This window comes from Carassius auratus, chromosome 48 (assembly GCF_003368295.1).
Source record: "Carassius auratus strain Wakin chromosome 48, ASM336829v1, whole genome shotgun sequence".
NCBI classification, from domain to species: Eukaryota; Metazoa; Chordata; class Actinopteri; order Cypriniformes; family Cyprinidae; genus Carassius; species Carassius auratus.
In genome coordinates, this window is record NC_039290.1 from 1,102,127 (window position 1) to 1,123,787 (window position 21,661).

The following is a 21,661-nucleotide window of genomic DNA, read 5'->3' on the forward strand; positions in this document are numbered from 1 at the left end:
AAAGTGGGGAAGCCCACCAGGGTATTTCAAGAGAGCTTTGACCTGTAAATGTGACTCAAGCGCCAGTAGATGACGCCTACTCTCATAAAAGTGTTGTCTGCTACTGCACACCTACATTAACCAACTCTCATCTATGTGTTATTAAGGTGCACTATACTTCAGAAGTTAAAAACTCTGATGTGAAACTACCCATTTTGTTCCCATTTATCACTTCTACACAAACTGGAATAGCTGACAGACACCCAGTCAAGTATGTATTTCACAGTTTAGTAGATGTTCAGTGGTTGTGCCCTCTCGTTCTTGAAGCAATGCTAGAGTCAGATAAGAAAATCAAGGCTGTCTAGTGAACTCACACTATGAGTTTAGACTCTGAGTCTTGCGTATTGATGGACTCTGAGCTGCCACCCTGTTCCTGCTCAGGATGACGGAAACTACAGTCTTCTTGCTCAACAACCATTATCCTGGACTCTGAGGGGTCTAAAAGAAAGGAATGGCAATAGTGTAAATTCAGACATTATGATGACAGTAGGGTTGCCACCCGGCCTTTAGAGTGACAGACAAATCCATGCTTCTAAAGGTAACGGCCTATTGTTTTATTAAAATTCGGATAGTCTGTTGATATAATCTTTCATACATTATCAGAGCTTGGTAGACATAATTATTATATTCTTAGACAGATGAATTAATAGATTAGAATTAATGTTAGTCCCTATTTATTCATTTGAACATTTATATTGGTCATAAATAATAAATCATCATATTTATCATATACAATTTGCCATTTAATGGCATTTAAGTGCTAAATTATTTTAGAAAAAATGGAATAAATAATTACATATGATGTAGTCCTAATTTAAGCAGATTAATAATAAAAAAGAAGAAGAAGCAATTCATCACAGGTACAGGCTGCAGAACTGGCTAAGACTAATAATAAATAATAATTATAAGTAAAATAATACAATTAAAAATAACAATAATAATGTATTCTGTGACAAGTTTACATACAGGAGCATGTTTTCTGTGGTTTATTGTTGAGCTGTGAGTTCCTCACTTATTATTTGGGTCCTTTTTCTTTTTCCCTTTTTTTTTTTTGTTGGGGAAGGGTGAATGGGTGTCCCTTATTTTGCCTCGCTGAAGGTGGCAACCCTACGTGACAGGTAGTTTTATTCTAAGAACGGCATATAAGAAAGACAAAATGGACACACAGGTTTAAATAGTACCTTGGTCAGGGGTATCTGTTTTTCGCTTCTCTGTTTTGTTTTGTGCCTTTACATATGCAACCACTGATACTATGATACAAAGGACAGCAAACCCTGCCATCCCTACAGCAATGTAAACTGGAAGCCATTTTCTTGGTTCTAGAAGAAACAAAATTATCCTTGAGGTTAGAATTTGACATTCATATTGAAAGCTATGCAGTCCAGTTAACTTGAGCACATGAAGCTATGTTCTTTATTATTTTTTTTTTTACTAGATATTCTCATTTACCTTTTTTATCCATCAAATCAGTTTTTTGGTTAGGTTTAGGTTCTGTAACAAAAAACTGTAGACAAAAACATTAGATTATGCAGCAGTAATGTTGCTTGCCATCAAAGTTATGTTCTTCTCCTGTATTTACTTCTTACCTTCTAAATGTGTGCACATACTGTCGCTGGTAACATTTTCCTTTGACCAAAGTCTGTCCATCAGGACAACTAGAGAATTAAGACGAAAGTTGGAATGACATTTATGACAAATGCATTTCTGAGAAAATACATAAAGTAAATAAATAAAAGAAACTCTACTTTTCTTTTTTTGTCCATTCTTTGCACACACTGTGGATCTTATCGTTGAATTTTCCCTCTGGACATTTTCTGCAAGATCCTGCAAACATTAAACCACAGAATTTAATTGAAAATAATACAGCGAAACAGCAAGTAATTTGCTATTAAACAGCCTGAGGACTTATTAAATCAGAGATGGACAAGAAAAGGAGTTTGATTAAATTCTTACGTTCTTCGGTTGGCTCCTCTCCCTCCTTGCATTCCGTAACACAGAAAGAACATTTGTCATTTCCACACCGATATCCGGCCTTGCATCCACAGACGGTATCGCTGCTGATAGTGCACTGTTTAAGCGTAAACTGTTTACCTGCAAACGTGTAACAGAAATATTAAAGCTCAGTCAGTATGACGTTATGTATGCATTATGTACTCAGTATGAAGCACATACAGTGTCAAAGCTCATGATGATGCAGATCAATAAAAATAATTTATATCCTAACCTTAAATTTTCATTTGCTTAACTAAAATGGCATTGAGGATGTAAAACTGGATCATACCTATGCACTGGGTACATCTCAAACAGTAGTATTCATGACTGGTTGTGTAAGTGTCAGGTTTACAGGGGGTACAAAGATGTTCTGGGTCTCTTCCACATCTCTCCACCAAGCGGTTCCCTGTAACCACAAAGCAGCTACTTTTAGCATGGCCAATGAAACTCATACCCATGTGATTCTTATAAACTCATAGAGGGGTTAAAGAACACAAATTCTGAGTATGGGTCACCATACTTGGCCACATGTCACTTCACTTTCACTTTCACATTCATGACTTCAGCACTCTGATCACAAAAGCATGTCCAAAAGTCAGCGAGGGGATTTTTTCCCCATCTCATTAAAAACCCAGCAATAAAAAATGTTTTAGGATTTGGAAAAATATAAAACAAACAAAAGTTAAATCTTTTCATCTGATAATATTAAAATTTTAGTTCCACTGTATGTTTTGTGAATGTTTGAAACTGGACCTTTAAAGCAAGCTTTACAGAACTCCTTATTTACAGTAAGATTTCCAGGACAACCTTTCAGATTCTCTAAGGATGATCTAATCATCTGTATGCAATGACAGAACCCATCAAGGATTTCCCTTCGAGTGCTAAACCACATCCTTTTTCATGACACTTTCAAAATGATCTGAAACTTCACTCGGTCACTCACATGTAATCTGCTGTTTGGCATTTCGATATTCCAATCAATTATTTTGAAAGTGGTAAATCGTGAAATCGTACCTTCATAAATGTTGCATATATCTTGTTAGGTTACATAACAGTACATTGCAGTCAGGTAATGTCTCTGTACCTGGCTTGCATTTCTTGCAGCAGACATCACTTCCATTAAGAGTCCAGTCATCGCAGCCAGTGTCAGCACCTATAGTGCAGTTCAGTACTAAACTGAATATTAGCAAAAACCTTGGAAGTCTTCGGGTAGCAGCCAACATTTCTTCCTGGGCAAGAAATAAAAAAAAATTACAACTAAGAAAAATCATTATTAAATAATATAATACAAATATAATATTTTATATAATAACAGAGGTGTTTACGAGTCATTAAGTTAGAGTCTGAGTCAAGTCTTGAGTCTTTGGTCATGAGTCAGAGTCAAGTCTCAAGTGCTTTAATAGCTTGCCAAAAAAAATCCAATTCAGAATCCTCATGTATAGAAATCGTCATACAAAACTGTTTTATAGACTATAGACAAAATATATTATATATTATTTAAAGAAGTGCTAAGATGTAAGGTTAATGTAGGCTACATACAGCCTGTTATATGCTTTAATCCATTATCACTTTCAAAACAGTTTTTCTGTAATCAAATTCTTTAATAAAAGTCCTATCTACCATGACACATAAGAAAATATATTACAAATCCATACAAATAAATTCTTTATTTTTGAAGTCAGGGGTATTCAATCAAATTAAATTCAGCATAGTTTTTTTCTGCCGTGTTTTAGTGAAAGAAATCTGTAATTTTGCAGCTCTCCGTGTTTCTGGTGATGTTAAAATAACCTCGTCATCCGCACCGGGCCGCGTCCCGAGAGAGAGAAAGCGCACGGAGCTGAAAGGGCTTGCGCGTTTAGCTTTAGATAAACAATACTAGAGTAGCCTCTATAGAGCTAAATATATATATATAATATATATATATTTAAATGACCCCGAGCGCTTGTTATGTGATCTAAAATATGTACAAGTCATTTTCTGGAGTCTGGAGTCATTTCAGGTCGAGTCCGAGTCTCTGGAGTGCCCATCTCTGTATAATAAAATAGCCTCATGAGAACCAAAAAAAAAAGTTTGTGATCTTTATTTTTTATTTATTTATTTTTTTTTCTCTTTTATGTCATTACATTGGTTGGAGCATAAAAAAAAACAAATGGAGAAAAAAAAATATGTGTATGTAGAGGACGCCGCGACTAAATAAATAAATAAAATAGACATGAAACAATTTTTTTGTTAGTTTTTAGGTTTCAGGATATTAAACCATACTTTGTAAAAACTCTCAACTACGTTATGAAAGATGAATGATTTGATTTACTACCCTACTATACTTCATGGAATATGTGCATAAAATTTCCATAAAGTTGGTATTCCCATACAATGTATCTATATATTGCATCTGGTTTGCATATTACTGTTTTCGGGTGACATACTCATAATGAAAAAAGAAGTATAATACTGGGAGTAATAACTTGGCAACATTTTCATAAGAATATCTCATATTTCATAGGAATATTCATCTATAATTATGTTCCTATTGACTTGTTGTGTCTCCCCAAAATGCCTGATTAACACGATGTTTGTCCTGGTGTCCTCTTCAGAAGACAAATATGAAAATTATACCCCGTTTCGTAACAAAAGTCATAATCCGGATTGAAACCCCATAACATTTTTCTGAGATATTTATATATGACAAACAATTTGAAAATAAGTCAGATTTAAAAGATTATTACAAAACATTACCTTATTTCCTTAAAAGTGCTAAATGTAATCATTCTGTCGATATCAGTCATATTTAAAGACCCAAGGAGAGGGAGTGTTTATTATCAAACCTCCAAACATTTGATATCTCTGAGAAAGCACTTAATGTGCTCTGTACAGGGCATGCAGAACTTAAAAACATCCAGAACATCCTTATAACTGTGGCATGTATGGTCTTAGAGAAATTCGCTTAATTATAATGCCCTCTACAGATATATATACAATTATTATTATTATTAATGTTAATAATTAAAAGTGTAATTCCTTCATCAATTCATTCAGCTCTGTCCGCAGTGAACAGTGAAGTAAAACAAAAGTCTCAGTCAACTTCTAAAATCCACAAATGTTTGTAGATGTAGCATAGAAACAATTATCTATATGATTCGTACTGATAAATAGTGACAGGTAAAAAATATTCTCTTACTGTTTTGAATGTAGTGGTCCTGGTTCGAAGCAAACGCGCAATAAGTTGAGAATTTCCACTTGCTCATGATTTAAAGATCACAAAAAAGCTTTACCATTGAACTAGTAGGAGGGGCTTTTTTCCGCGTGAGTGGCCGCATGTTTTTCTACTCACACATTTCATATCGGGTTATATAGAGTTTACGTTTTGCCAACTTTAGCGACTTTTTTTTAAAAAACAAGCGACAAATATAGCGCCTTTTTGGACAAAATTAGCGACTCGCTGGTAGCTACTACTGCCGCACTGGCGAGAGTTCTTTCTTTCAAAGCACGCGCATACCTCTCTCTCTCTCTCTCTCTCTCTCTCTCTCTCTCTCTCTCTCTCTCTCTCTCTCTCTCTCTCTCTCTCTCTCTCTCTTAGCAAGCGGCAGAGAGGAGGAGCAATTTCAGTTAAATTATGTTGCTTCTCTAATTTTACATGTTAAATGTATCTTTGCTTATGTGATGTGTATTTGATTTCATCAGACGTCGGCTCGATTAGAAATAAGGATTTTTATGCAGATTAACATCTTGGAAGGGAACGCTGAATGTAGTCTTAAAGGGCCACATTTCAGTCTGTATTTCATATTTTTCATATATAAATGAAAACAGTTTTATTGTGAGTTTGGGTGAAATAAAATACAGTATGTGAGCACAGAGAGGCAAACGAATAAAAGGCAATATGTCTCGACGACGTCATGAATATGACGTCATATAGTGACATTTAACGATATTTCAAACTTTACCATTGAAAGAAGCTGTGCGTAGTTTGTACTTTGCCAACTAGTCAACATAAACTGGTTAGTGACACATCATGACTCAGTGCTGTCCAAAGGAAGGAGCACAACATATTTGCTATGTCATCCACATTTAGAAACTCCACTGCACATCGTTTTCGACTTCCTCCTAAGCCTATATTTAAAATCTTTCATTCTTACACTTGGCATTAGAATGGAGCTTGAAGGAAGCTAGTAATATAGTGGCAATGAACAAAGACACCTGTAATAACATACATCCGGTGAGAATCCGGTCAAGAATCAGGTGATTACTTGGTCATTGTCCCTAGTGGTGACCTCTTAGCTGCTGCTTCTTTCTCTTTCTTTCTTTCTTTCTTTCTTTCTTTCTTTCTTTCTTTCTTTCTTTCTTTTTACGGTAACACAAGAAAATATACCCATAGAAAAAACATGACAAGCATGTTATATGGTAATGAAAGCATTTTAATGAACGTACTTTGTACAAAATAATTGGTACGAGACACATTTTGTAATACAGTAAGCAATGCAAAACTTGGCAAATGCAAAATCCATATTTCACAAACAGGCTATCTTGCGTCAACTAACAACAATAAATCAATACCATAGTTTAAAAAACTGAAATAATGAGTTAATACATATTAAAACACAAACCAACACAAAGGTTGACCAATTTCGTAGAGAACTTAAATCCTGGCTGTTTTTACCACTGGAAACAGAACAACGTATTTGTGGCAACTTGGAAAACTGAAGCAGTCAAAATGTGGTAGCCTACTAGCCATATCTTTCAGGAAATTCCTATTTTACAAGTTGTAATTAGGAGTTCCATGAAGACGTAAACTCTTTTTACAATCCAGTATTTGCATTAAAAGAAACATTTTATATTCAGTCAATTGCCTGAGTCAGTTTGCAGCAGATGGCAGACACACCTACCTTAACAATTACAGGTGCATCTAAAAAAATGTAATATCATGGAAAAGGTCTTTATTTTTTTGTAATTGAAATATTTCAAGATTTTTTTGTTTGAATTCTGATGGTTACAACTTACAGTTTGGAAAAGTTAAAAAGTCAGTATTTCCAAAAAAAATTATATTCCATTTTGAGCTTGATTAGTTTGATTAATTTTGAGTATAAATACTGGGTACCTCTTGGGCTAGTTTAGAACATGCAACCAAAATTATTGGAAAAACTACTGACTTGACAGTTGTCACGAAGACAATTATTAACACCCTCCACAGAAGGTCATTGCTTAAAGGTCTGGCTGTTCACAGAATGCTGTATCAAAATATATTAATAGAAAGTTGACTGGAAGGAAAAAAGTGTGGTAGGAAAAGGTGCACAAGCAACAATGATGACCACAGCCTTGGAAAGATTGTCAGGAAAAGCTGATTCACTTGGAAGAGCTTCACAAGGAGTGGACTAAAGTCGGAGTCAGTAATAATGTCAAAAGCATTTTACCTGGGGTAAGGAGAAAAAGAACTGGACTCAGTGGTCCAAAGTCCTCTTTTCAGATTTAAGTAATTTTAGCATTTAATTTGGAAATCAAGGTCTGGAGTCTGGAAGAATACTGGAGAGGAAAGAATCCAAAGTCCAGTGTGAAGTTTCTGTCAGTGATGATTTGGGTGCTGTGACGTCTGCTGGTGTGGCTCCATTGTGTTTTCTCAAGTCCAAAGTGCAGCCATCAACCAGGAGATTTTGGAGCACTTTATGCTTCCATCTGCTGACAAGCTTTATGGAGATGCTGGTATCATTTTGCAGCAGGACTATAGCACCCACAGTGCCAAAACCACTTCCAAGTAGTTTGATGACCATGCACAGCAAAATATCCAGTGTTGAAATCCTAGTGTTGGGTACTTTAAGAGTAAAGTGTTAAGGTTGTGGTGTTGAATTTTAGAGGATTAACACTTACTACTGTAAAGTTAACAGAACCTTGGCAGTGTAAATACGCAGAGCTACCTTTATTAACACTGTTGAGTGTTATTAGTCACACCCCGGAAATTTGCTCGTGTGCACGCGCCTGACCTATCTGAAATATTTTTCACAGACATATTGTGGCAAGTGGGGCGGGGCCGAGGGACGTGGGAACAAGGAGTGAGGCCGGCGGAATGATTGGGAATAAGCGACACCTGCGCCCCACCGCCGGTCTCGAGTCCCACGTAGGAGATGGAAGGATATAAAACTGGAGCGACGATAGTGAAGGACGACAGAGGACCAGGCCTGGGCTATATTTTATGTTTTGCTTTTTATTTGAGCGCACCAGTCGTCCGTGAGGGGCTGGTGCGCTGTTTTGTGTTTATTTTTGTGTTTATTTTTGTCACACAACTAAAAGCCCAGGCCTGGTCCTCTCTCGTATATATGTGTGTGTGTGTGTGTGTGTGTGTGTTTGTGTCATATTTCATATATTCATATATTTTCAGTACTTATCCTTCTTGATCTGTCCTCTGCTTTTGACACGGTTAATCACCAGATCCTCCTATCAACCCTACTGGCAAATGGCATCTCAGGAACCACACTTCAATGGTTTGAGTCTTACCTATCAGATAGGTCCTTCAAAGTATCTTGGAGAGGTGAAGTGTCCAAGTCTCAACTACTGGGGTGCCTCAGGGCTCAGTTCTTGGACCTCTTCTCTTCTCTGTCTACATGGCATCATTAGGTTCTGTCATTCAGAAACATGGCTTTTCATACCACTGCTATGCTGATGACACTCAACTCTACCTCTCATTACATCCTTATGATCCAACGGTAGCTATTCGCATCTCAGCTTGTCTAACAGACATTTCTTCCTGGATTATTGACCATCATCTTCAACTCAACCTTGCCAAGACAGAACTGCTTGTGATTCCAGCAAACCCATCATTCCATCACAATTTCACCATCAAGTTAGTCACTTCAACCATAACTCCTTCAAAACAGCTAGAAGCCTTGGAGTTATGATTGATGATCAGCTGACTTTCTCAGACCACATTGGTAAAACTGTCCGATCCTGCAAATTTGCTTTATTCAACATCAAGAAGATCAAGCCCTTTCTTTCGGAACATGCTGCACAACTCCTTGTTCAAGCTCTTGTTCTGTCCAGGCTGGACTATTGCAATGCCCTCTTGGCAGGTCTTCCAGCCAATTCTATCAAACCTTTACAATTAATTCAGAACGCGGCAGCAAGATTAATTCTTAATGAACCAAAAGGAATCCACGTCACACCTCTGTTTATCAATTTGCACTAGCTTCCAATAGCTGCTCGCATAAAATTCTAGGCATTGATGTTTGCCTACAAAACTACCACTGGCTCTGCACCCATTTACCTAAATTTGTTACTTCAGACTTAAGTGCCCTCTAGAAGCTTGAATTCTGCAAGTGAAAGTCGCTTGTTTGTGCCATCCCAAAGAAGCACAAAGTCACTTCATCTTCAAGAATCGGCTTAAAACACATCTCTTCCATCTTTATTTGACCCTCTAACTTTATCACTCAATATTCTAATTCTATTCTTAAAAAATCTAACTACCTTCCTAATCTTTTTGTATTCTATTTTTTTCTTTTCATTTATTATGCAATTATATATATGTGTGTATGTAGCTTGCTCTATTCTTTTTTTTTATTCTATCTGTTTTCTTTTTATTTATTATATTATCTAAATTCCCATGCTATGTGTACTGTTAACCTAACTGAGACTTGTTATAGCACTTATATATCATTGCTCTTTTTGTTGTTTTTGATTGCTTCCACTGTCTTCATCTGTAAGTCACTTTGAATAAAAGTGTCTGCTATATGAATAAATGTAATGTAATATAAGTGTAAATATTCATTTATATTCATTTGTATATATTTGAAAATAATTTTCAATATACTCAAAATCTCTATACTGAGCGAGTTAAATTGTTCACCATTCAAAATGAATTTGTGCCCTCACAAGACTTGGAATATGACACATGGGTAGCATGAACTACAGATCACATATGATTTTTTGGTATGCGTGTACTGTCATTTATTTATGTGCTGTGCCATTTATGCGCACTCATTTTGATCGACGGAACACTGCCTCAGCACAATGAAATCACCATGGAATTCAGGAATGCGACCCATTTTCCAGTAAGACGGACTTTCTTTTTACAACAAAAAATATACATTTACAGTGAGTTAAATGCTTTTCCTTAAAGGGATAGTTCAAATGTAAGTTTTTTTTTTACTCTTGAATTTGTCTTATGTCATATATTTCTTTGTCAGTCAACAAAATGAGATTTAATTAAAATGTCCCGAATGTGCTTGTCCATATAATGGAGAATAACATCAAGCTTTTAAAATAGAAGCAAAAGTATAATAGAGAGGACTTATGTATCATGTGATTTCAAGTGTTCTGCGGGTATACAATAAGGTTTGGTGAGAAACATACTGAAACTTTTTAATATTATTTAACAAACATCCTGACTAGATGGTTGGTCTTTGTGCATGACTGTGTCTTAATGACACACTATTAGTTCAGTTCACTCTGAATTGCACACAAGTTTTGAAAAAAATCAAGATTAATAAAAATGTTACATAAAAACTAAGCATGGAAATCCCCCAAAAAGTATCTGTGTACTTTCTTCACTGACTCTGGACTGGAGCTTAGGTTGTCATGACAGTCCAGATGACAGCTGAGACATGATGACCTGATAACTTCCTGTTGCAATGAGCAAGATATATTTACCTCAGATAAAAAAGCACATAGATTGCATTTTATTTTGTGTTTTTATTCATCTTGATTGTTCACAACTTGTGTGCTTTTCCTGGTTGAGTTAGACTGAAATGCTTTGCTACAAGAGTTTCATGAACGTGCATTCATGCACAGAGACCAGCACCTCACATCAGCTAAGTACGGCCCTGGATTCTGCTTTGATGTTAATAAATGAGATGCTGTGGTTTAAGCAGATAAATGTAAGCTATTACTGTGCTTGATTGGCCAGCCAACTCACCTGACCTGAACATCACAGAGAATCTATGGTGTATTGTGAAGAGGAAGATAAGTAACATCTGGCAAACAATACAGAGGAGCCGGAGGCCGCTATCAAAGCAACCTGGGCTTCAATAACGCCTCAGCAGTGCCACAGACTGATTGCCTCCATGCCACGGCGCAGTGAAGCAGTGATTCATGCTAAAGGAGCCCAAACCCATGTATTGAGTGCATAAATAAACCTGCTTTGGAGATCTTGAACATTTCTGTTTTGTAAAAAAAAGTGTTTGATTGATCTAAAAGAAATAAAAACAATAAAAAAATAAAAAAGAAATTGAGATACTGACTTTTGATTCATAACCATCAGAATTCAAACAAAAAACTCTTGAAATATTTCAGTTTGTGTGCAATGAATCTAAAATATAAGAAAGTTTGCTATTTAATTATTTTATAATAAAATGAAATTATAAAAAATAAAGAACTTTTCCATGATATTCACATTTTTTGAGATGCACCTGTATCCTGCCTGAAATACTCATAAACATTACAGATAATATCTGATGTAACAATTCATCTACATATATACATCCTAAAAACTAATCCCATGCAACTAATAAACTGAAATTCGGTTGTTTTTAGTTCAAGGTTTTGAGTCAATGTCACCCTCTGTCAGGAAGGAATAGCAATGTGGCTGCTCGAACACTTCCTGTGGCTTTGCCGCATAGATGACCACTTTGAATTCTATGATCAATCCATAAATTTTTATAAATCAATTCTGACTTGTAATCAGGCTTTGAGGCAAATTCTGTATTTAATTACTGTTAAATTGTATATTCACATGGTTAAAATGGCAAAGATTTACTGGGGGGACACTGAAGTATGCAGTTTCAGATGTATTTAACAAAAAAAATATTTAGAATCAGAATTAGAAAGATCATTATCGCCAAGTACAGTATTGTTCAAAATAATAGCAGTACAATGTGACTAACCAGAATAATCAAGGTTTTTCGTATATTTTTTTATTGCTACGTGGCAAACAAGTTACCAGTAGGTTCAGTAGATTCTCAGAAAACAAATGAGACCCAGCATTCATGATATGCACGCTCTTAAGGCTGTGCAATTGGGCAATTAGTTGAATTAGTTGAAAGGGATGTGTTCAAAAAAATAGCAGTGTGGCATTCAATCACTGAGGTCATCAATTTTGTGAAGAAACAGGTGTGAATCAGGTGGCCCCTATTTAAGGATGAAGCCAACACTTGTTGAACATGCATTTGAAAGCTGAGGAAAATGGGTCGTTCAAGACATTGTTCAGTAGAACAGCGTACTTTGATTAAAAAGTTGATTAGAGAGGGGAAAACCTATAAAGAGGTGCAAAAAATGATAGGCTGTTCAGCTAAAATGATCTCCAATGCCTTAAAATGGAGAGCAAAACCAGAGAGACGTGGAAGAAAACGGAAGACAACCATCAAAATGGATAGAAGAATAACCAGAATGGCAAAGGCTCAGCCAATGATCACCTCCAGGATGATCAAAGACAGTCTGGAGTTACCTGTAAGTACTGTGACAGTTAGAAGACGTCTGTGTGAAGCTAATCTATTTTCAAGAATCCCCCGCAAAGTCCCTCTGTTAAAAAAAAGGCATGTGCAGAAGAGGTTACAATTTGCCAAAGAACACATCAACTGGCCTAAAGAGAAATGGAGGAACATTTTGTGGACTGATGAGAGTAAAATTTTTCTTTTTGGGTCCAAGGGCCACAGGCAGTTTGTGAGACGACCCCCAAACTCTGAATTCAAGCCACAGTACACAGTGAAGACAGTGAAGCATGGAGGTGCAAGCATCATGATATGGGCATGTTTCTCCTACTATGGTGTTGGGCCTATTTATCGCATACCAGGGATCATGGATCAGTTTGCATATGTTAAAATACTTGAAGAGGTCATGTTGCCCTATGCTGAAGAGGACATGCCCTTGAAATGGTTGTTTCAACAAGACAATGACCCAAAACACACTAGTAAACGGGCAAAGTCTTGGTTCCAAACCAACAAAATTAATGTTATGGAGTGGCCAGCCCAATCTCCAGACCTTAATCCAATTGAGAACTTGTGGGGTGATGTCAAAAATGCTGTTTCTGAAGCAAAACCAAGAAATGTGAATGAATTGTGGAATGTTGTTAAAGAATCATGGAGTGGAATAACAGCTGAGAGGTGCCACAAGTTGGTTGACTCCATGCCACACAGATGTCAAGCAGTTTTAAAAAACTGTGGTCATACAACTAAATATTAGTTTAGTGATTCACAGGATTGCTAAATCCCAGAAAAAAAAAAATGTTTGTACAAAATAGTTTTGAGTTTGTACAGTCAAAGGTAGACACTGCTATTTTTTTGAACACACCCCTTTCAACTAATTGCCCAATTGCACAGCCTTAAGAGCGTGCATATCATGAATGCTGGGTCTTGTTTGTTTTCTGACAATCTACTGAACCTACTGGTAACTTGTTTGCCACGTAGCAATAAAAAATATACTAAAAACCTTGATTATTCTGGTTAGTCACATTGTACTGCTATTATTTTGAACAATACTGTATGCTTGCGCATACAGGGAATTTGTTTTAGTGACATAAGCTTCCAGTACACAGAGACAACAACACACGAAAAAAAAAAAAAAAAAAAAGATTAATTTGCAAATAAATAAGTTTATAAACAATTGTGCTATAAATGAAAATGGAATAGGATTGAGTAAAATGCAGGGAGGTACTAGGATGGAGGGGTAACAAATGAATACAAGGATATTGCACATTTTTATTGCATAAGTGGGGAAAATTTAACTGTTCATGAGGTAGATTGCCTGGGGGAAGAAACTGTTCTTGTGCCTGACTATCCTGGTATTTGCTGCCCTGAAGCACCGGCCAGATGGCAAACTCAGCCAAACCCGACAGTTACTAAAGTACACAGGACAGACTCAATGATGGCTGAGGAGAACTGTTTCAGCAACTCCTGTGGCAAGTTAAACTCCCTCAGCTGGCGCAGGAAGTACAACCTTTGTTGGGCCTTTTTCACAATGGAGTCAATGTTATTGTCCCACTTCAGCTCCTGAGAGATGGTGGTTCCCAGGAATCTGAATGACTCCACTGCAGCAATAGTGCTGTTCATGATGGTGAGTTGGGGGAGTGCATGGGGGGTTTCTTCTGAAGTCCACGATCATCTCCACTGTTTTGAGAGTGTTCAGCTCCAGGTTGTTAAGACTGCACCAGACAGCCAGTTGCTCAACCTCTTGTCTGTAAGCAGACTCATCACCATCCTGGATGAGGCCGATGACTGTAGTGTCGTCTGCAAACTTCAGGAGCTTGACAGAGGGGTCTTTAGAGGTGCAGTCATTGGTGTACAGCGAGAAGAGCAGTGGGGAGAGAACACATCCCTGAGGGTTACCAGTGTTGGTGGTGCAGCTGTTTGACATTAATTTCTCCAGTCTCACTAACTGTTGCCTGTCTGTCAGAAAGCTGGTGATCCACTGACAGATAGAGCTATGAACAGAGAGCTGGGTCAGTTTGGTCTGAAGGGCTGTTGGGATGATGGTGTTGAAAGCCGAACTAAAGTCCACAAATAGGATTCTCACATAAGTTCCTGTTTTGTCCAGATGTTGCAGGATGAAGTGCAATCCCATGTTGATTGCATCGCCCATGGACCTGTTTGCTCAGTAAGCACACTGCAGGGGGTCCAGTAAAGGTCCAGTGATGTCCTTCAGATAAGCCAGATCCAGTTTTTCAAACGACTTCATGATGACAGACATCAGAGCCATCAGGTCTATAGTCGTTAAGTCCTGCTATCTTGGGATTCTTTGGAACCTGGATGATGGTGGAGCGTTTGAAGCAGGAAGGCACTTCACACAACTCCAGAGATCTGTTGAAGATCTGAGAAAAGATGGGAGCCAGCTTGTCAGCACAGGTTTTCAGACAGGCTGGAGTAATGCCATCTGGGCCTGGTGCTTTTCTTCTTTTGTTCTTCCTGAAGATCTGGCGCACATCATTTTCACAGATTTGAAGAGAAGGAGGGGTGGAGAAGGGGATTGACTCGAATTGTGGTCCATAAACAGCGCCTTCTCCAGACAAAGAGGGAACCGCTCCATCTTTCAAGAATAATCTTTGAGCAAATCCGGCATTAAACTGATTGAGATTGAGGAAGCTCGCTGTCCTCAGCAAAATGTGCAGCACATAGTTTTACATGTGGATTATAATTTTCGGGAACCGAGTTAAAAATAAATTGTAGCCATTGATCTCTATATATACAGCGTCCCTGGGAAGCTCAAACAAAGGTGATTGGAAACCGAGATGAAAATAATAGCGTTTCGAGAAATGGCGACAAAAGCACTCTTCAAACGCAACTCTTCCTCCTTCTCCGTGCGAGCGCAACTAGACCATGCCCCCTTTTATGATGTCATTACTGCAGGAACTAGAGGGATGTAGTCCAAATTGGTCGTTCGTTGTAGGCGAATTCTGTTAAATAAAATATCTCGCTTGGCATTGAACTTAGAGCTTTAGAATTTTACAGATCTAACAACAACATTAAACACTAACTAAAGTTTGAAACATGGGATCACGAAGAACGGGACCTTTAAAAATTCCTGGATTAAACCCTGCTCCAACACAAATACCATGTAGTTCCACTTCGAAATTCACCACTGAAAACAATAATAAAAAAATAAGACTGAAATAATTGCAAGTGAAATTACAGTTTCTTTGAAAAAGTTTTAGGTACTGGGCCATAGTCACAGCTAACTTGAGAGAAATTACATTGTCTTTTGATGAGGTGTGGCTAAACAGCTCTATCACTTTCACAGCAGCCTGGTAGTTGCACCACTAATCCACAAATTTTCATATCCAATAACAAAAGTGATGATACTTCCAGACATCGTCACTGAATCACTGTTTTCCCCATTAATTTTGTCTAGTCATTTACAAAAAAATAAGTTACATTTCGTAGTGATATTCTAAAATGCTATTATGTCATGTAATGAAGTAAAAAAGAAAGTTAGTGAAGCACTGGCACATACACCTACATTACCGCATCACACACACCCACACCAAACTTTTCATTGGAAAATTAAATGACATTGTCAGCCCACACCAAACACGTCATACAGCTCAACTTACTTAAGAATCTCTGTCTGGACAAAAAAGGACAAGAAAAATAAACAGGCATCAGATTCAGCATATATTGCAAACATGTGGCTAAGATATCTATCAGGTTAAATATTATTTCACTATCTGTACTTGACACTTTTATGTAATAAGAATTTTGTTTATGTTAAAAGTTCACTTCCTCATACTTCAGAGCAGCAGTATTGTCAGAGCCGGAGCATGAAACACTCATGCAAATGTCTGACACATAGCAGGGAATAAACATCTGTACTAGATATACTATGCCAGTAAGTGTTTCAGAAGGCTGTCTCAGACTTACCATCAAATATTATATATATTCACCAGAGCTGCACAGGTTGTTGCTGGGATCCTCTTCCACTCTTCCACAATGACATCACAGAGCTGCTGGATGTTAGACACATGGCGCTTCTCCACCTTCCTCTCAATAGGGTTCAGGTCTGGAGACAAACAGGTGCTGGTCATATAATTAGAATATCATCAAAAAGTTGATTTATTTCACAAATTCCATTCAAAAAGTGAAACTTGTATATTCATTCATTACACACAGACTGATATATTTCAAATGTTTATTTCTTTTAATTTTGATGATTATAAGTAACAACTAAGGAAAATCCCAAATTCATTATCTCAGAAAATATGTATATTACTTAAGACCAATACAAAGAAAGGATTTTTAGAAATCTTGGCCAACTGAAAAGTATGAACAAGGAAAGTATGAGCATGTACGGCACTCAATACTTAGTCGGGGATCCTTTGGCCTGAATTACTGCAGCAGTCGATCAGTCTGTGGCACTGCTCAGGTGTTATGAGAGCCCAGGTTGATCTGATAGTGGCCTTCAGCTCTTGTTGCAGCTCTGCATTGTTGGGTCTGGCATATCGCATCTTCCTCTTCACAATACCCCATAGATTTTCTATGGGGTTAAGGTCAGGTGAGTTTGCTGGTCAATTGAGAACCAGGATACCATGGTCCTTAAACCAGGTACTGGTAGCTTTGACACTGTGTGGGGTCCTGTTGGAAAATGAAATCTACATCTCCATAAAGTTAATCAGCAGCAGGAAGCATGAAGTGACATGGCACCCCAAACCATCACTGACGGTGGAAACTTTACACTTGACCTCAAGCAACATGGATTGTGTGCCTCTCCTCTCTTCCTCCAGACTCCAGGACCCTGATTTCCAAAGGAAATGCAAAATTTACTTTCATCAAAGAACATAACTTTGGACCACTCAGCAGCAGTCCAGTCCTTTTTGAAGCGAGACGCTTCTGATGCTGTCTGTTGTTGAAGAGTGGCTTGACACAAGGAATACGACAGTTGAAATCCATGTCTTGTATACGTCTGTGTGTAGTGGTTCTTGAAGCACTAACTCCAGCTGCAGTCCACTCTTTGTGAATCTCCCCCACATTTTTGAATAGGTTATGTTTCACAATCTTATACAGGGTGTGGTTATCCCTATTGCTTGTAAACATATTTCTACCACATCTTTTCCTTCCCTTTGTCTCTCTACGAATGTGCTTGGATACAGAGCTCTGTGAACAACCAGCCTCTTTTGCAATGACCTTTTGTGTCTTGCCCTCCTTTGTGCAAGGTGTCAGTGGTCGTGTTTTGGACAACTATCAAGTCAGCAGTCTTCCCCATGATTGTGTAGCCTACAGAACTAGACTGAGAGACCATTTAAAGGCTTTGCAGGTGTTTTGAGTTAATTAGCTGATTAGAGTGTGGCACCAGGTGTCTTCAATATTGAACCTTTTCACAATATTCTAATTTTCTGAGATACTGTTTATAATCATCAAAATTTAAAGAAATAAACATTTGAAATATATCAGTCTGTGTTTAATGAATGAATATAATATACAAGTTTCACTTTTTGAATGGAATTAGTGTAATATATGAACTTTTTGATGATATTCTAATCATATGACCAGCACCTGTACTTGGCCACGCCATCACCGTCAACCTTCAGCTTCCTCAGCAAGGCAGTTGTCATCTTGGCAGTGTTTGGGGTCTTCAAAACTGCCATTCTGCCCAGTTTCTGAAGGGAGGACATTATGTTTTGCTTCAGAATGTCACCACACATGCTGGACACCATCTGAGCCAAACAACTTTATCGTAATCTCATCAGACCACAGGACATGGTTCCAGTAATTCATGCTCTTGGACAGGTTGTCCTCTGCAAACTGCGGAATTTCTTGTGAGTGTAACCGGTGTTATATTAATTTATTAATTTCACACAAAATCCCTCCCTTTGTTATTATCAATTATTTTATATTTATATATTTTTTTTCAATTATGGGAATTTTTCTTTCATCTGGGATGTTATTTGAGCTGTTTCTATCCTTGTATGTACATTTTTTAGTGTTATTTTGTAAATGTTAAAATATAGTACGTGGCCCTTTAAGAGTTAGGTTCCGGTTGCTTTCCTTCAGTTGGCGGTAAGCGCAGCTGGGGAAAGGTGAGTTTTGCTGGAGCTCTCAGTAAAAAGTTTTAAAATAGTTTGTTTCTTGTGACTAATGTATTTTTTTTTGTTAAAAAAATACGGTTTAATCTTATGTAACACCAATAGAGGTTGGGTAACATTAAGTATGTATTTTCTTTTGGTGTTTATTAACCGTGTAAATTCCGTGGCTAAAATTATCTGTTTTGACTGGCAGATCAACGTTGAAATTGTGGAGAAAGGCCACGGATTGACTTTTGTTTTCATACATTTTCCTTTTTATTAATTCAGGTATGTTTTCTATCCATGTTTCTGTTAATATTGTTGTTTTGAATTCATGTAAAATGTTTTACATTGAGAAAAATGTTAAATATTGTTGATTTAATCATATGCAGTTCATTTAATAATTGTAATATGATGGCAGTTGGCGGTAAGCGCAGCTGGGGAAAGATCAACGTTGAAATTGTGGAGAAAGGCCACGGATTGACTTTTGTTTTCATACATTTTCCTTTTTATTAATTCAGAATAAAAAGTGGTCCAAAGAATCTTGTTGTCCGGTCTGGTTAAAATATCAACACAACGCAGAGAGAGAAGATACAGACCGGTCACAATGGTGCCGTGACTTTTCCTTGATGCAAGTCATCGTGGATCTTCTTTGATCAACGTCAGCTTGGTCACCGGGGTTTGCTGCATTCTGGAGCGCCCGAATTATGACTGTACCTCTGTCAAAGAAAAAAGGTTGGACATTAGACCGTACATAATTCAGAAAAAGGTTGATAGTTCATATTCTCGTAAGAGAGGAAAAAAAGTAGTAGTAAGCTTTGAATTTGTGATACAATTTTTGTTTGATTGTGTATTATTTTTGAGCTATCTACACAGTTTTTTTTTCCTGTGGTCATCTTCTGTTCTAATTTACTTTTGTTGATTTGTAATATTCAAGATGTCACAAAATAGTGAGGAGACAAGTTACTCCTCTATTGATGGGTTTGAATTGGGTTTTGCCAGGGGACGAATCTTTGGTGAACTTGAACAGACACCACTAAGAAGGACAGTTAATATTGGTTCTCCTGATTTCTGTTCTACCCGTAATCCTGTTAGAGTACATACGACTGAATCAGAAAAGTGTGAAGGTGTTGCATCAGGCAGTACTAGTAGTGCTGATTTGAGTAGTTTAATCACCCAGCTTGCACAACAAATAGGGCAGTCAATATCTGATCAGCTGAAAAAAGACAATGCAAAAAACGAGTGTACTGATAAAACACAGAGCCTAGGGACGAGCCAGGTTCTCATGGAGGCACCTCCTCTAAATTTGACTGGTATGAAGTTAGTGATGAAGCCTGATGTCAAGGTACCTCCCTGTTTCAGAGGGGATGGATCTGACAAATTATCAGTACACGAATGGGAAGAACTCATGGATGTTTATTTGAGGAAGAAAGGTGTTCCTTTAGCTGAACAAGCGGACGAGATCATGTCAAACTTAATGGGGAGAGCTAAAGATGTAATCAAGATAGCACTACGCAGCAATCCATCACTGAAGCCTAAAACAAACCCAAGGATTGTCATAGACATACTCAAACAGCACTTCAGTGAATTGACATATTCATCTATGCCACTTGCTGACTTTTATGGCACTTTACCTGTAGCAGGAGAGAATGCAATGGAGTATTGGATTCGGCTTAATAAAGCTGTTGATGTTGCTGACGAGGGTTTGAGAAGACAGGGCAGAAGTATTGAAGATCCTACCCGTGAGGTGACACAAATGTTTGTTAAACATTGCCCTGACCAATCTCTTTCTGCTATTTTGAAATTCAAGTCTGCTGACAGGTGGACGGCAGCTGAAATACAAGAACGTCTTGACGAATACCAAGCTGAGAAAAGAGCACAAATGAAGGCACAGTCTAACCGTCCTGCCTTTGTGAAAACTGTAGCTGCCAATGCCCTAATGCCGAATTTAGATGATAGAACATCTGGGAATGAGCTGAAAGTGTCAGCAGATCAAGGTGGGTTACCAGTTACACCGTCAGTTCAGGCAAGTGACAGCTGCACTCAGTCCCTTATCAATTTACTTGATCGTGTGCTGAAACAAAACATGCAAAGCCCTTCTTCACCTGTAAATTCGTTTAGACATGGAAATGTGAGCAGGACATTTTGCAAAGTTTGCAGAGGCACAGACCATTCTACGGTTGCACACTGTAGAAGAGATGGTTTATGCTTGTTTTGTTTTGAACATGGACACAGAAAAAGGGAGTGCCCAAAGTGGAGTAGTCACAACAGTCTGGAGGTGAACTACTCACTACAAGGAGCTGGTCCTTTAAACCATTAGACCCACATTTGGAGAGGGGATGTGTGGGTGATGATCAAACCCTCATAAGTGATCTGGAACAGCAGTATGAGAATGCATGCCACACAGCATCTGATGGTACTTGCGTGATATACGCACAAAATATGCAGAAAGTAAAGGCTTTTGATGATCTTTTCTATACTTCTGTGATGGTAAATGACCAATTTCACATGAGAGGAATGCTTGACACTGGATCCATGTCATGTACCCTCAGTGAGACAGCTGAACAAAAGTTGTTGGCTGAAAATGTCGTTCTGGACAAAAAATCACTACCTCAGAATATCATTCTTGTCGGTGTTGGGGGTAGGACCGCACAGCCAAAATGTTTGTACGAAGTTAACATGAAAGTGTATGGTATCAACTGTCAAGTTCCAGTTCTCGTTGTTCCAGGTCAACATGATGATTTAATTCTTGGCACCAACTTGATCAAGCACATTGTGAATCAAATGAAGAACACAGATGAGTATTGGGAATTTATATCGCAAAGTGCTACACAGTTATCACCGGACGGTGAACACTTTCTGGATGTGATGTCAAATCTCACACGCTGGCGACATGATGAGATCCCTAGCAAAATCGGAACCGTAAAGCTCCATCATGCTGTCACTCTTGCTGCTAGACAAGAACATTTAGTGTGGGGAAGACTGCCTAGCAACACTCCATTGTCCCTTGGGAGCACCATTCTCATTGAACCAACTTCTTCCAAGACCATGCCAAGAAACATCATGGTAGCACGTGTGATAACATCTATGTGGGGTAATAGGTGGGTCCCAATGAAAATAACCAATTTGTCAGACCAACCCGTCACACTAAGAAAGAATCGGAAATTG

General features: G+C 37.9%; 1 protein-coding gene across 1 annotated transcript; it reads right to left on the minus strand.

Annotated features, from left to right (window-relative positions):
* Positions 1-1,621: 1,621 nt before the first annotated feature.
* Positions 1,622-5,495, minus strand: LOC113065278 (tumor necrosis factor receptor superfamily member 9-like). Its single transcript, XM_026236522.1, has 6 exons — positions 5,210-5,495; positions 3,116-3,256; positions 2,321-2,437; positions 1,993-2,130; positions 1,785-1,863; positions 1,622-1,694 (listed from the first exon to the last, which is right to left on the minus strand). The coding sequence occupies exons 1-6, from the start codon at positions 5,274-5,276 to the stop codon at positions 1,622-1,624; spliced, it is 615 nt and encodes a 204-aa protein (XP_026092307.1). The 5' UTR covers positions 5,277-5,495.
* Between the last annotated feature and the right edge of the window lie 16,166 nt (positions 5,496-21,661).

What these genes read in the sequence shown, in the direction of transcription:
- LOC113065278 (XM_026236522.1), bottom strand. Translation starts at nt 5,276, where the DNA reads ATGAGCAAGTGGAAATTCTCAACTTATTGCGCGTTTGCTTCGAACCAG. An exon ending in GGACCACTACATTCAAAACA is followed by an intron (nt 3,257 to 5,209) that starts GTAAGAGAATAT and finishes TTGCCCAGGAAG; the next exon opens with AAATGTTGGCTGCTACCCGA. An exon ending in GAATGGACAAAAAAAGAAAA is followed by an intron (nt 1,695 to 1,784) that starts GTAGAGTTTCTT and finishes TTAATTCTCTAG; the next exon opens with TTGTCCTGATGGACAGACTT.